Source organism: Pseudophryne corroboree, chromosome 4 (genome assembly GCF_028390025.1).
Source record: "Pseudophryne corroboree isolate aPseCor3 chromosome 4, aPseCor3.hap2, whole genome shotgun sequence".
NCBI classification, from domain to species: Eukaryota; Metazoa; Chordata; class Amphibia; order Anura; family Myobatrachidae; genus Pseudophryne; species Pseudophryne corroboree.
Window position 1 is genome coordinate 133381700 of NC_086447.1, and position 15624 is coordinate 133397323.

At 47.7% G+C, this 15624-nt stretch overlaps 1 protein-coding gene across 3 annotated transcripts in view; it reads left to right on the top strand.

Annotated features, from left to right (window-relative positions):
- Positions 1-15624, top strand: part of KIDINS220 (kinase D interacting substrate 220) — a 344589-nt gene that overhangs the window by 164333 nt on the left and 164632 nt on the right. For all 3 annotated transcript variants that reach the window (XM_063915451.1, XM_063915452.1, XM_063915453.1), the window contains exon 20: positions 55-143. In XM_063915451.1, coding sequence (XP_063771521.1) covers positions 55-143 — 89 coding nt within the window. The remainder of the gene's footprint in view (positions 1-54; positions 144-15624) is intronic.

The following is a 15624-nucleotide window of genomic DNA, read 5'->3' on the forward strand; positions in this document are numbered from 1 at the left end:
AAAATGTTTGCTTGTGTTTGAGTGTTCCATGTGTATATTTTCTTTTCCCACTAGGGGGCAATGAAGATCCTGATCGACGGGTGTCACAGCACAGTCTTGCGGAGGCCACGAAACTTGGCAGCAAAACAGCGTTGAACAGACGGGTAAGGGGAAATGGATAACGCAATTAGACAGCACTTTTCTAGGCACTCAGATTGTGCCTGACTTTGCATGCAGTTCCCCAAGTCTTTATCGTTAAAATGTTGGTTCTATTTTGGATTAACCTGAAATTGGTTACCTAAGAGCACACTCAGAGTCAGTGTGTTTTCATTTAACATTCCAACTCCATCGTGACTAGATAGGGTCATTAATGGAGTCACCCAGTATCTTTCTGGCTACATGGACAAGGGGACAGATTAGGAACAGTAGTAAATCCTGGTGCCCTAGGAGACTGTGCATTCCGTGCAATGGTAGCGCTGGCACTAGCTGGCTGCAGTGACTGTTTCTCTTACGTCCTAGAAGATACTGGGGTCCATTTTAGTACCATGGGGTATAGACTGTTCCGCAGGAGCCTTCGGCACTTTAAGACTTTTTAACTAGTGTGAACTGGCTCCTCCCTCTATGCCCCTCCTCCAGACCTCCGTTTAGAAAATGTGCCCAGGAGACTGGACGCAATCTAGTGGGGCTCTACAGAGCTTTGCTAGTAAAGACTTCGTTAGGTTTTTTGTTTTACAGAGAAGCTGCTGGCAACAGCTTCCCTGCTTCGTGGGACTTAGGGTGGGGGGCGGGGGGGAAGATAGAACCAACGTCTCAATTAGTTTAATGGTTCTACTTCCGCTGACAGGACACCATTAGCTCCTGAGGGTACTGAACACAGCTCAAACATGGCTCGCGTTCACTCCCGCAGCACTGCCGCCACCCCTTAACAGAGCCAGAAGAAAGAAGACGGGTGAGTATTTTACCGGAGTCCGGCAGAGAAGGTCCTCCGGTCATCGTGGTGGCTTGTAAGGTAACAGCGCGCGCCATGTCTCTCAGCGGGTGCAGAGTGCGCAGAGGGGGGCGCGCTCTGAGCGGCATGAAACCTTTTCTCTCCCTGGCTAAAGATTCCCCTGTTCTGAGGGAAGCGCGCCATTGCTAGCGGGCGGAGCTTCTCAGGCATCCAGTTCACTCACCAGTGCGCCATTTTCTCCTGCTGTGAGGATCCACGCTGCTCTTCTCTGCCACGGCTACTACAAGTACCAGCGGTTATACAAGGGAAGGAGCATTTAAAGATAATATAAATATATATATATATTTCTCATACGTCCTAGAGGATGCTGGGGATGCTTCAAGAACCATGGGGTATAGACTGGATCCGCAGGAGACATGGGAACTTTAAAAGGGGTGTGAACTAGCTTCTCCCTCTATGCCCCTCCTCCAGACTCCAGTTAGATTCTGTGCCCAGAGAGACTGGTCACACACTGAGGAGCTCTACTGAGTTTCTTGGAAAAGACTTTGTTAGGGTTATTATTTTCAGGGAGCACTGCTGGCAACAGGCTCCCTGCATCGTGGGACTGAGGGGAGAGAAGCAGACCTACTTCTCTGAGTTCAAAGGCTCTGCTTCTTAGGCTACTGGTCACCATTAGCTCCAGAGGGTCCGATCACTTGGTGCGCCTAGCTGCTCGTTCCTGGAGCCGCGCAGTCACCCCCCTTGCAGAGCCAGAAGAAAGAAGCCGGGTGAGTAAATGAAGAAAAGAAGACTTCAGTGACGGCAGAAGACGGCTAGTTGAGGTACCGCGCAGCGGCGGCGTTGCACGCTATGCTCCCACACTGAGAACGACACTGCAGGGGGGGCACCCTGGGCAGCATAAAACCTCAAGTTAGCCACTGGCAAAAGTAGTATTACGTGCCTAGGCACTGATTACAGACCCCCCGCCAGTATAAAAAATATGAAATTAAGCGGGACTGAAGCGCACCATCAAGGGGACGTGGCTTAGCCCTCACAGCTCTAACCAGCGCCATTTTCTCCTCACAGAGACGCTGGTCCTTCCAAAACACTACTGTATAGATCAGAGTGAAAAACGAGGGGTGGCACAGTTGTTTGGTGCAATATTAGTTCAAATAAAACCACTATCTCATGAGCGCGGTGTAAATGAGCTGGTAAACTCCTTATGTGTTAACATGACAGATTGTACTGGGGTCTATCCCTTATAGCCAGTGTAATGTCGGTGGGTGTTTGGTACACGGGTGTCGGCATATCTGAGGCTGAGTGCTCTGCCACAAAGGGAATGACTATGTTGGCGCTGTCGACTCCTAATAGTACTTGGTACATGTAAATTAATGTCAACATGTCAGTAGAGGTATATTTTTCCCGAGAGAAAACTATATGGGAGACACAGACGTGGGAGGTGACCCTGTCGGCACCAACAATATCTGACACTGTGAAAACTGACATGATAATGTGATGCATATCAGAATGAACTATACCTATATGTATGTATAGTAAAGTTTACTTAGGTCTGTGGCACGATCACAGATGTGATAATATTTATGGAGGGAGTCCTATTTATAGAATTGATTTCTCTCAGACCCCTCGGGATTGCAAAAATGTTATTTTGCCCAGTTACTACTCCCTGAGATCGACTCGGATAGTGTTTCTCATGTCGACCATAATGTTTCCTGATCAGATCCACAAAATCGGCATTCAGTACCTGTTCATACACATTGAAACATATTAACGTCATTAGGGACCCTGCTGTTCCTGACAAAAGGATATATGTATACGTATTGGATATATACTGTATATAGATATGTGTGTATAGGTGCATTTGAAAGTATATTTGTGTGTGTGTGTGTGTGTGTGTGTGTGTTTGTGTGTGTGTGTATATATATATATATATATATATATATATATATATATATATATATATATACATATATTTATATATATATATATATATATATATATATATATATATAAATATATAAATAAATCATACAAATTCAGCACTCACCTAATATTAACACTTCAAACTGTAATTCATCTGAATTCAGGGAATGTTAGTTCCAAAATATTGCAATAGTTTGTTAAGCTGACCAGCCCCTTCACGGCCTTCCCATTTGGTCAGTCCCTACACTGACTTACACAAATCTGAGCAATGCTCACAGGCATCTTTTAGATTTTAAATGCACAGCATGCTTATATCATGTGTTTAGGCCCTATCCCACTCTTTTATAGAGACAGGAACCACACCCAAGCATATCAGTAAAAACACCTGGGGAATTTCTTAACATTGTCCATATGTAAATTAAATGTTAAGAAATTCCCCAGGTGTTTTTACTGATATGCTTGGGTGTGGTTCCTGTCTCTTTAAAAGAGTGGGATAGGGCCTAAGCACATGATATAAGCATGCTGTGCATTTAAAATCTAAAAGATGCCTGTGAGCATTGCTCAGATTTGTGTAAGTCAGTGTAGGGACTGACCAAATGGGAAGGCCGTGAAGGGGCTGGTCAGCTTAACAAACTATTGCAATATTTTGGAACTAACATTCCCTGAATTCAGATGAATTACAGTTTGAAGTGTTAATATTAGGTGAGTGCTGAATTTGTATGATTTTCTTATTTAAATAGTGTGGTCACAATACCACTGGCACCGCGGATGTATGAGTGCTGTGGGTTCTTGCCTATTGTTTATATATATATATATATATATATATATATATATATATATATATATATATATATATATATATATATATATATTATTTATATATATATATATTATTTATTTATTTATTTCTCTGGCTGGTTCCACAGGATTATCCACAGGATAACACTGGGATATTGTCGAGCGACAGCGAAAATGGCACCAACACGGTCGCGAGCTTTCTGGCCTCCCAGGATGCATTGGGGCCTCCACTATATAGTCCCGCCCACTGACTCAGTCAGATCAGTTTTTTGCTTGGTGCGGCAGGAAGCCGCATGGTCACAGGGCTGCTGTGTGAAAGCAGCCTTAAGTTTTCATTAATTTATTTTTATAGACTTACTGTTTTGTTTTTTTGAGCGACTTCTCTTAACAGCGTCTTAAACGGATATTAGAAAGAGTCGCTCCAACAACTCCCCACCGGGTCGCAACAACGCTTACCTTCGGGTATCTGCTGTCTCGACGGGCGTTTGTGTCGGATGTTCTAGCAGGTCCAGCAGACGTTACCAGGCTGTGGCCGGAGCATGGGGAGACTATGGACTTCCTCTTACTAGAGGGGTCAGGACAAAGCTACACTAATTTGGTGGAGACTACAAACCGTGTGTTGATGCGCCGAACATCCCGGTGTGACAGCGCTACGCTCTGGGGATCATAGGCGCCAGGACTAGGTGAGGCTGCGATCCTGGGAGTTTAAGTCAACAGGGGGTTTCAGACGCTCTCCTGGGCGTCCCTCCTCCGAGTTCGTGGCCGGTTCCCGCGTGTCTCTCGTTTCATGAACTGAATGACCTCACTTCCGGCTCAGACGCTACAGTGAGGGTACTCGGTCGCAGCTTAGACGCTGCGGTTGTGTACACTGGAGATAAAGCCCGCCAGACCGAGTCGCAGGCCTTGGCGTCTGCATACACGTGGAAGTCGCTCAGCGTCCGTGTCCGTCAGTGAGCGTCCGTGTCCGTTATCAAGAGCGGCAGTGTACATCAGTAGCGTCTGAATCCACTCAGCGTCTTACAAGCGTCTTTGCTTGGATATGGAAGTGTGGTGAGTCTCCCTGTATCCCGCTCTCTGGAGGCAGGGTATACAGTACTAAAAATTCCTTCTACTTCTTAGTATGCATTGTTAATTTTTAGTACCTATTGCATATGAGACCTGTATATTACTGTGTTTCTGCATGTTATGTTGAAAAAAGAGCCAGTTAAACAGAAGTACAATTTTCCTACTTATGTATAAGTTATTATGGAGGTTGTATTCTCATATGACAATGTCTAATGCTTTAACATGTGACTGACTGCTAGTATGCGTGCTGACTTTTCTGTGTAATGTCAGTCCTGTTCTGACCCTCAAATCAGGTGCTCTGTGGTCAGATTGATTTCACCTCTATATACTGATTATAGGGTGTTTTTCAGTCACAAAATTGTGTAGTCAATATCAGATAAAATGTCTGTGAGCGGCAAAAGTGATGAGGAGAATTTGTCAAGCACTCCCATAGCCCTAACATGCTTATCTTGTAAGTCAGGGGTAATTGATATGAATCAATTGGTCACTTATGAGGGTTTGTGTGCAAACTGTTTCGCTTTTCAGCGAAGTAAAAAACAGGAGTTAGTTCAACCTCCAGTAGAGCCACCATGGAATATGTTCGCAAAGACTCTCTCTTCAATAGCGGACAGGTTAGCTCCGGTAGCACCACCTCAAGGGTTAGGTTACACTATGAACCCATACATGCAGCTCCCTTCCTATGGTTTGGTTCCAGTAGCTTCTACAAGCAACCAAGGGGCAGGTAAGACTAAGACAGATACGTCTGTATGGCAGACTACACAAGATGATGCATCGGATGATGATGCGGAAACAATAGATTCAACTCCGTATGATGATCAGTCGCAGAGCTTTAGTTCAGAAGATGTAGCTGAACTTATTGTTGCAGTGAAGGCTGTGCTTTCTCTGGAAGAGCCAGCCAAGACAGCGTTAAAAGTACCTGTATACAAACGAACAAAATCAGTGAAAGCTGAATTACCAGCGTCAGATGAGTTGACGGAAATGATGGATGAGTCTTGGGCAGCGCCTAGTAAAAAGTATAAGATTCCTAAGAGATGGGATTCTTATTATCCATTTCCTGCTGTGGATTGTTCGAAGAGAGAAGTTCCTCCAAAAGTAGATGAACATGTTCTGCGACTCGTGCATAAATCTGCTTTACCACTGTCATCTACCTCATTGAATGATGTCACAGACAGAAGGGTAGAGAGCCTATTGAAAAATATTTTTTCTCTTGTAGGAGCAGTGGTAAGACCTGCTATGTCTTCGGCCTGGGTAGCAAAGGCAATGGGCGAATGAATCATAGGCGCCAGGACTAGGTGAGGCTGCGATCCTGGGAGAACTAGAGAATGACATGCCCTCTCCTACTAGGGAGCAAGAGGATCGTCTTTGCCGTTTAAGACAATCTGCCCAGTATTTAGAAGAAGCAGCAATTGATGTAGGCACTGTTGCTTCTAAAGTTTCAGCCTTGACAGTAGTCGCTCGCAGAGCAGTTTGGCTACGGACCTGGAAGGCGGATGCGGAGTCCAAGAAAGAATTGGAAGCATTGCCTTTCGTGGGCAATATATTATTTGGAAAACCTTTATCGGATATCCTAGAATCAGAGGCTGAATCGAAAAAGGTCAGATTTCCGGCTACCTATAACCCTAAGTCCAAGGGTTTAAAATTTCGCTCATTTCGCTGGCAAAGCAAAGCGAAAGTTAAAGAGGAGCCTAAACAATCCCAGTTTAAATCCAGGGGTAGGAAGCAGTGGGCTAGCAAAAAGCAAGCTTCCAAACCTGAACAGAAACCCTCAGCCTGAAGAGACGGGCCTCCGCCTGGAGGATTCCAGGGTTGGGGGCCGACTCCTGCAATTTGCACACATATGGCAATAGTCAACAGCATGCCTGGGTGCAGAAGGTAGTATCTCAGGGGTATGGGTTCCCATTCAGGAGGCAGCCTCCTCAAATATTTTTTTTGCACCAGCCCGTCTCGTATAGAGTCGAAGGCCAATGCCCTGCAAGAAGCGGTCCAAAAATTACTGCAGTCAGGTGTGATTGTCCCAGTACCTCCATCACAAAAGGGACAGGGGTATTACTCCAATCTGTTTCTAATCCAGAAACCAAATGGGTCATATCGACCAATTCTAAATCTGAAGATGTTGAACAACTACATATGGATCCCGAAGTTCCACATGGAGACGTTACGCTCCATAATGTTGGCTATGGAACCGGGAGACTATATGGTATCTCTGGATGTACGGGATGCTTACCTACATGTGCCTATAGCACTATCACATCAGTGTTACCTCAGGTTTGCCATCCTCAAGGAACACTTCCAGTTCCAAGCTCTGCCCTTTGGGCTAGCTACAGCACCCAGGGTGTTTACCAAGATCATGGTGGTTATGGCAGCTTGTCTGCGCAAACAAGGGATAAGAATATTCCCATACCTAGACGACCTATTAATCTTAGCACAGTCGCAAGATTTACTGTTGAGCCATCTCCAAAAGACGATAGTTTGTTTACAGAGACAAGGGTGGCTCATAAATTGAGAGAAGTCGTCCCTGAATCCGTCACAGCGGATGGTTCATTTGGGAGCCATATTGGATTCAGACCTACAGAGAGTTCTCTTACCAGAGAAGAAAATAGTCAAGGTGCAGGTCATGGCTCAGGAAGCGTTGCAAGCCCAGACAATGTCAGTCCATGCAGCAATGCGACTGTTGGGTCTGATGGTATCAACCTTCGACATGGTGGAAAATGCGCAGTTCCACTCCAGACCGTTGCAGCATCTCATTTTGACCAAATGGAACGGAAATCATCAAACGATAAAGAAGCAGATGATAAAGATTCCACTAAATGTAAAAAGGTCTCTAGCGTGGTGGCTACAGACAGACCATTTAAACAAGGGGAGACCCATTTGGATAAAAGAGTGGCAAGTCCTGACAACAGATGCCAGCCTGCAAGGCTGGGGGGCGGTACTCGGAAGCCTATGGTTCCAGGGAAAATGGACCGCAAGGGAAAGTCGCCTGCCGATAAATCTGTTAGAAATAAGAGCCGTTTACTTGGCTCTGGTTCAGGCATAGGACAATCTACAAGGAGGACCAGTCCAGATCCGCTCATACAATGCGACGGCAGTAGCATACCTCAATCATCAAGGAGGAACTCACAGCAAGAGTCTGATGGAGGAAGTAACCCCCATTCTAAAATGGGCAGAACTCCATCTCCCGGCATTGTCAGCAGTATTTGTCCCGGGTGTACTAAATTGGGAAGCGGATTTTCTCAGTCGGCACACCATTCAGGAAACCGAATGGGCACTACACCCAGAAGTGTTTTCAGACACTGGTGAACAGATGGGGTCTACCGGAGATAGACCTTATGACGTCTCGTCTAAACAACAAAGTTCCGAGGTACGGATCAAGAACAAGGGACCCAGGAGCGGTCCTGGTAGACGCACTGTCAGTGGAATGGAGGTTTCAGCTGGCGTATCTGTTCCCTCCAATATCTCTGTTACCCAGAGTAGTGAGAAAGATAAAACAGGCAAAAGGAGCAATCATTCTAATAGCTCCAGCTTGGCCAAGAAGGCATTGCTACACAGATCTGTTGAGAATGTCCATGGAAGCACCTATACTGCTCCCTCAACGTCCGGATCTGTTAATGCAGGGTCCTTGTTGTCGCAGTCATCTGGATCGCCTATCTTTGACGGCGTGGCTGTTGAAACCTCTATCTTAGAGGCTAAAGGATTTTTCTCTGACGTCCTAAGTGGATGCTGGGGACTCCGTCAGGACCATGGGGAATAGCGGCTCCGCAGGAGACAGGGCACAAAAATAAAGCTTTAGCATCAGGTGGTGTGCACTGGCTCCTCCCCCTATGACCCTCCTCCAAGCCTCAGTTAGGTTTTTGTGCCCGTCCGAGCAGGGTGCAATCTAGGTGGCTCTCTTAAGGAGCTGCTTAGAAAAAGTTTTTAGGTTTTTTATGTTCAGTGAGTCCTGCTGGCAACAGGCTCACTGCATCGAGGGACTTAGGGGAGAGAAGTTCAACTCACCTGCGTGCAGGATGGATTGGCTTCTTAGGCTACTGGACACCATTAGCTCCAGAGGGAGTCGGAACACAGGTCTCACCCTGGGGTTCGTCCCGGAGCCGCGCCGCCGACCCCCCTTGCAGATGCTGAAGATTGAAGGTCCAGAAACCGGCGGCAGAAGTCTATTCAGTCTTCATGAAGGTAGCGCACAGCACTGCAGCTGTGCGCCATTGTTGTCACACACTTCACACCTTGGGTCACGGAGGGTGCAGGGCGCTGCTGGGGGCGCCCTGGGCAGCAATGTATAATACCTTTTATGGCTAAAAAATACATCACATATAGCCCTTGAGGCTATATGGATGTATTAAACCCATGCCAGATATCTCAAACTCCGGGAGAAAAGCCCGCCGGAAAGGGGGCGGGGCTTATTCTCCTCAGCACACAGCGCCATTTTCCTGCTCAGCTCCGCTGTGAGGAAGGCTCCCAGGACTCTCCCCTGCACTGCACTACAGAAACAGGGTAAAACAGAGAGGGGGGGCACTTTTTTTGGCGATATTTTATATATTTAAGCTGCTATAAGGATACAACACTTATATAAGGTTGTTCCCATATATATTATAGCGCTTGGGTGTGTGCTGGCAAACTCTCCCTCTGTCTCCCCAAAGGGCTAGTGGGGTCCTGTCTTCGATAAGAGCATTCCCTGTGTGTCTGCTGTGTGTCGGTACGTGTGTGTCGACATGTATGAGGACGATGTTGGTGTGGAGGCAGAGCAATTGCCGATAATGGTGATGTCACCCCCCAGGGAGTCGACACCGGAATGGATGGCTTTGTTTATGGAATTACGTGATAATGTCAGCACATTACAAAAATCAGTTGACGACATGAGACGGCCGGAAAACCAGTTGGTACCTGCCCAGGCGTCTCAGACACCGTCAGGGGCTGTAAAACGCCCTTTACCTCAGTCGGTCGACACAGACCCAGACACGGACACTGAATCTAGTGTCGACGGTGAAGAAACAAACGTATTTTCAAGTAGGGCCACACGTTATATGATCACGGCAATGAAGGAGGCTTTGCATATCTCTGATACTGCAAGTACCACAAAAAGGGGTATTATGTGGGGGGTGAAAAAACTACCTGTAGTTTTTCCTGAATCAGAGGAATTGAATGATGTGTGTGATGAAGCGTGGGTTAACCCAGATAGAAAAGTGCTAATTTCAAAAAAGTTATTGGCATTATACCCTTTCCCGCCAGAGGTTAGGGCGCGCTGGGAAACACCCCCTAGGGTGGATAAGGCGCTCACACGCTTATCAAAACAAGTGGCGTTACCGTCTCCTGATACGGCCGCCCTCAAGGATCCAGCTGATAGGAGGCTGGAAACTACCCTAAAAAGTATATACACACATACTGGTGTTATACTGCGACCAGCCATCGCCTCAGCCTGGATGTGCAGTGCTGGGGTGGTCTGGTCGGATTCCCTGACTGAAAATATTGATACCCTGGATAGGGACAGTATTTTATTGACTATAGAGCAATTAAAGGATGCTTTTCTTTATATGCGAGATGCTCAGAGGGATATTTGCACTCTGGCATCGAGAGTAAATGCGATGTCCATATCTGCCAGAAGAAGTTTATGGACGCGACAGTGGTCAGGTGATGCGGATTCTAAACGACATATGGAAGTATTGCCGTATAAAGGGGAGGAATTATTTGGCGTCGGTCTATCGGATCTGGTGGCCACGGCAACTGCCGGAAAATCCACCTTTTTACCTCAGACCCCCTCCCAACAGAAAAAGACACCGTCTTTTCAGCCGCAGTCCTTTCGGTCCTATAAGAACAAGCGGGCAAAAGGACAGTCATATCTGCCCCGGGGCAGAGGAAGGGGTAAGAGAGGACAGCAAGCTGCCCCTGCCCAGGAACAGAAGCCCTCCCAGGGTTCTGCAAAGCCCTCAGCATGATGCTGGGGCTTTACAAGCGGACTCAGGAGCGGTGGGGGGTCGACTCAAGAATTTCAGCGCACAGTGGGCTTGCTCACAGGTGGACCCCTGGATCCTGCAGGTAGTATCTCAGGGTTACAGGTTGGAATTCGAGAAGTCTCCCCCTCGCCGGTTCCTAAAGTCTGCTTTGCCAACGTCTCCCTCAGACAGGGCGACGGTATTGGAAGCCATTCACAAGCTGTTTTCTCAGCAGGTGATAGTCAAGGTACCCCTCCTACAACAAGGAAAAGGGTATTACTCCACGCTATTTGTGGTACCGAAGCCGGACGGCTCGGTAAGACCTATTCTAAATCTGAAATCTTTGAACCTGTACATACAGAAATTCAAATTCAAGATGGAGTCACTCAGAGCAGTGATAGCGAATCTGGAAGAAGGGGACTTTATGGTGTCCCTGGACATAAAGGATGCTTACCTGCATGTCCCAATTTGCCCTTCACATCAAGGGTACCTCAGGTTCGTGGTGCAAAACTGTCATTATCAGTTTCAGACGCTGCCGTTTGGATTGTCCACGGCACCTCGGGTCTTTACCAAGGTAATGGCCGAAATGATGATTCTTTTTCGAAGAAGAGGCGTATTAATTATCCCTTACTTGGACGATCTCCTGATAAGGGCAAGGTCCAGAGAACAGCTGGAGGACGGAGTAGCACTAACCCGATTTAGTGCTGCAACAACACGGGTGGATTCTGAATTTTCCAAAATCTCAGTTGACACCGACAACACGTCTGCTGTTCCTGGGAATGATTCTGGACACGGTTCAGAAAAAGGTGTTTCTTCCGGAGGAGAAAGCCAAGGAGTTATCCAAACTTGTCAGGAACCTCCTAAAACCAGGAAAAGTGTCTGTGCATCAATGCACAAGAGTCCTGGGAAAGATGGTGGCTTCTTACGAAGCGATTCCATTCGGCAGATTCCACGCACGAACTTTTCAGTGGGATCTGTTGGACAAATGGTCCGGATCGCATCTGCAGATGCACCAGCGGATAACCTTATCACCACGGACAAGGGTGTCTCTTCTGTGGTGGTTGCAGAGTGCTCATCTGTTAGAGGGCCGCAGATTCGGCATACAGGACTGGGTCCTGGTGACCACGGATGCCAGTCTGAGAGGCTGGGGAGCGGTCACACAGGGAAGAAACTTCCAGGGAGTATGGTCAAGCCTGGAGATGTCTTTTCACATAAATATACTGGAGCTAAGAGCGATTTACAATGCTCTAAGTCTGGCAAAACCCCTGCTTCAGGGTCAGCCGGTGTTGATCCAGTCGGACAACATCACGGCAGTCGCCCACGTAAACAGACAGGGCGGCACAAGAAGCAGGACAGCAATGGCAGAAGCTGCAAGGATTCTTCGCTGGGCGGAAGATCATGTGATAGCACTGTCAGCAGTGTTCATTCCGGGAGTGGACAACTGGGAAGCAGACTTCCTCAGCAGACACGATCTACACCCGGGAGAGTGGGGACTTCATCCAGAAGTCTTCCACATGATTGTGAATCGTTGGGAAAAACCAAAGGTGGATATGATGGCGTCCCGCCTCAACAAAAAACTGGACAGGTATTGCGCCAGGTCAAGAGACCCTCAGGCAATAGCTGTGGACGCTCTGGTAACACCGTGGGTGTTCCAGTCAGTGTATGTGTTCCCTCCTCTGCCTCTCATACCAAAAGTACTGAGAATTATACGGCAAAGGGGAGTAAGAACGATACTCGTGGCTCCGGATTGGCCAAGAAGAACTTGGTACCCGGAACTTCAAGAGATGCTCACGGAGGATCCGTGGCCTCTACCTCTAAGACGGGACCTGCTTCAGCAGGGACCGTGTCTATTCCAAGACTTACCGCGGCTGCGTTTGACGGCGTGGCGGTTGAACGCCGAATTCTAAGGGAAAAAGGCATTCCGGAAGAGGTCATTCCTACACTGGTAAAAGCCAGGAAGGAGGTGACTGCACAACATTATCACCGCATTTGGAGAAAATATGTTGCGTGGTGTGAGGCCAGGAAGGCCCCCACGGAGGAATTTCAATTGGGTCGATTCCTACATTTCCTGCAAACAGGATTGTCTATGGGCCTCAAATTGGGGTCCATTAAGGTTCAAATTTCGGCCCTGTCGATTTTCTTCCAGAAAGAATTGGCTTCAGTTCCTGAAGTCCAGACTTTTGTAAAAGGAGTACTACATATACAGCCCCCGGTTGTGCCCCCAGTGGCTCCGTGGGACCTTAATGTAGTTTTGGATTTTCTCAAATCCCATTGGTTTGAGCCACTCAAATCGGCGGATTTGAAATATCTTACATGGAAAGTAACCATGCTACTGGCCCTGGCTTCAGCCAGGAGAGTGTCAGAATTGGCGGCTTTATCCTATAAAAGCCCATATCTGATTTTCCATTCGGACAGGGCAGAACTGCGGACGCGTCCTCATTTTCTGCCTAAGGTGGTGTCAGCGTTTCACCTGAACCAGCCTATTGTGGTGCCTGCGGCTACGAACGATTTGGAGGATTCCAAGTTGTTGGACGTGGTCCGGGCATTGAAAATATATATTTCAAGAACGGCTGGAGTCAGAAAGTCTGACTCGCTGTTTATATTGTATGCACCCAACAAGCTGGGTGCTCCTGCTTCTAAGCAGACGATTGCTCGTTGGATTTGTAGCACAATTCAACTTGCACATTCTGTGGCAGGCTTGCCACAACCAAAATCTGTCAAGGCCCATTCCACAAGGAAAGTGGGCTCATCCTGGGCGGCTGCCCGGGGGGTCTCGGCATTACAACTCTGCCGAGCAGCTACGTGGTCGGGGGAGAACACGTTTGTAAAATTCTACAAATTTGATACCCTGGCTAAAAAGGACCTGGAGTTCTCTCATTCGGTGCTGCAGAGTCATCCGCACTCTCCCGCCCGTTTGGGAGCTTTGGTATAATCCCCATGGTCCTGACGGAGTCCCCAGCATCCACTTAGGACGTCAGAGAAAATAAGATTTTACTTACCGATAAATCTATTTCTCGTAGTCCGTAGTGGATGCTGGGCGCCCATCCCAAGTGCGGATTGTCTGCAATACTTGTGCATAGTTATTGTTACAAAAAATCGGGTTGTTATTGTTGTGAGCCGTCTGTTCAGAGGCTCCTACGTTTGTCATACTGTTAACTGGGTTCAGATCACAAGTTGTACGGTGTGATTGGTGTGGCTGGTATGAGTCTTACCCGGGATTCATTATCCTTCCTTATTGTGTACGCTCGTCCGGGCACAGTATCCTAACTGAGGCTTGGAGGAGGGTCATAGGGGGAGGAGCCAGTGCACACCACCTGATCCTAAAGCTTTATTTTTGTGCCCTGTCTCCTGCGGAGCCGCTATTCCCCATGGTCCTGATGGAGTCCCCAGCATCCACTACGGACTACGAGAAATAGATTTATCGGTAAGTAAAATCTTATTTTCTCTAACGTCCTAAGTGGATGCTGGGGACTCCGTAAGGACCATGGGGAATAGCGGCTCCGCAGGAGACTGGGCACATCTAAAGAAAGCTTTAGGACTATCTGGTGTGCACTGGCTCCTCCCCCCATGACCCTCCTCCAAGCCTCAGTTAGATCTCTGTGCCCGAACGAGAAGGGTGCACACTAGGGGCTCTCCTGAGCTTCTTAGTGAAAGTTTTAGATTAGGTTTTTTATTTTCAGTGAGACCTGCTGGCAACAGGCTCACTGCATCGAGGGACTAAGGGGAGAAGAAGCGAACTCACCTGCGTGCAGAGTGGATTGGGCTTCTTAGGCTACTGGACATTAGCTCCAGAGGGACGATCACAGGCCCAGCTTGGATGGGTCCCAGAGCCGCGCCGCCGGCCCCCTTACAGAGCCAGAAGGCAGAAGAGGTCCGGAAAATCGGCGGCAGAAGACGTCCTGTCTTCAACAAGGTAGCGCACAGCACTGCAGCTGTGCGCCATTGCTCTCAGCACACTTCACACTTCGGTCACTGAGGGTGCAGGGCGCTGGGGGGGGTGCCCTGAGACGCAATAAAAACACCTTGGATGGCAAAAAAAATGCATCACATATAGCTCCTGGGCTATATGGATGCATTTAACCCCTGCCAGAATCCATAAAAAAGCAGGAGAAAAGTTCGCGAAAAAGCGGAGCCTATCTCCTCAGCACACTGGCGCCATTTTCCCTCACAGCTCCGTTGGAGGGAAGCTCCCTGTCTCTCCCCTGCAGTCACTACACTACAGAAAGGGTTAAAAAAAGAGAGGGGGGCACTAATTAGGCGCAGTATTAACTATACAGCAGCTATAAGGGGAAAAACACTTATATAAGGTTATCCCTGTATATATATAGCGCTCTGGTGTGTGCTGGCAAACTCTCCCTCTGTCTCCCCAAAGGGCTAGTGGGGTCCTGTCCTCTATCAGAGCATTCCCTGTGTGTGTGCTGTATGTCGGTACTTTTGTGTCGACATGTATGAGGAGAAAAATGATGTGGAGACGGAGCAGATTGCCTGTAATAGTGATGTCACCCCCTAGGGGGTCGACACCTGAGTGGATGAACTGTTGGAAGGAATTACGTGACAGTGTCAGCTCTGTAAAAAAGACAGTGGTTGACATGAGACAGCCGGCTACTCAGCTTGTGCCTGTCCAGACGTCTCATAGGCCGTCAGGGGCTCTAAAGCGCCCGTTACCTCAGATGGCAGATATAGACGCCGACACGGATACTGACTCCAGTGTCGACGGTGAAGAGACGAATGTGACTTCCAGTAGGGCCACACGTTACATGATTGAGGCAATGAAAAATGTTTTACACATTTCTGATAATACGAGTACCACCAAAAAAGGGGTATTATGTTCGGTGAGGAAAAACTACCTGTAGTTTTCCTGAATCTGAGAAATTAAATGAGGTGTGTGATGATGCGTGGGTTTCCCCCGATAACAACTGATAATTTCTAAAATGTTATTGGCATTATATCCTTTCCCGCCAGAGGTTAGGGTGCGTTGGGAAACACCCC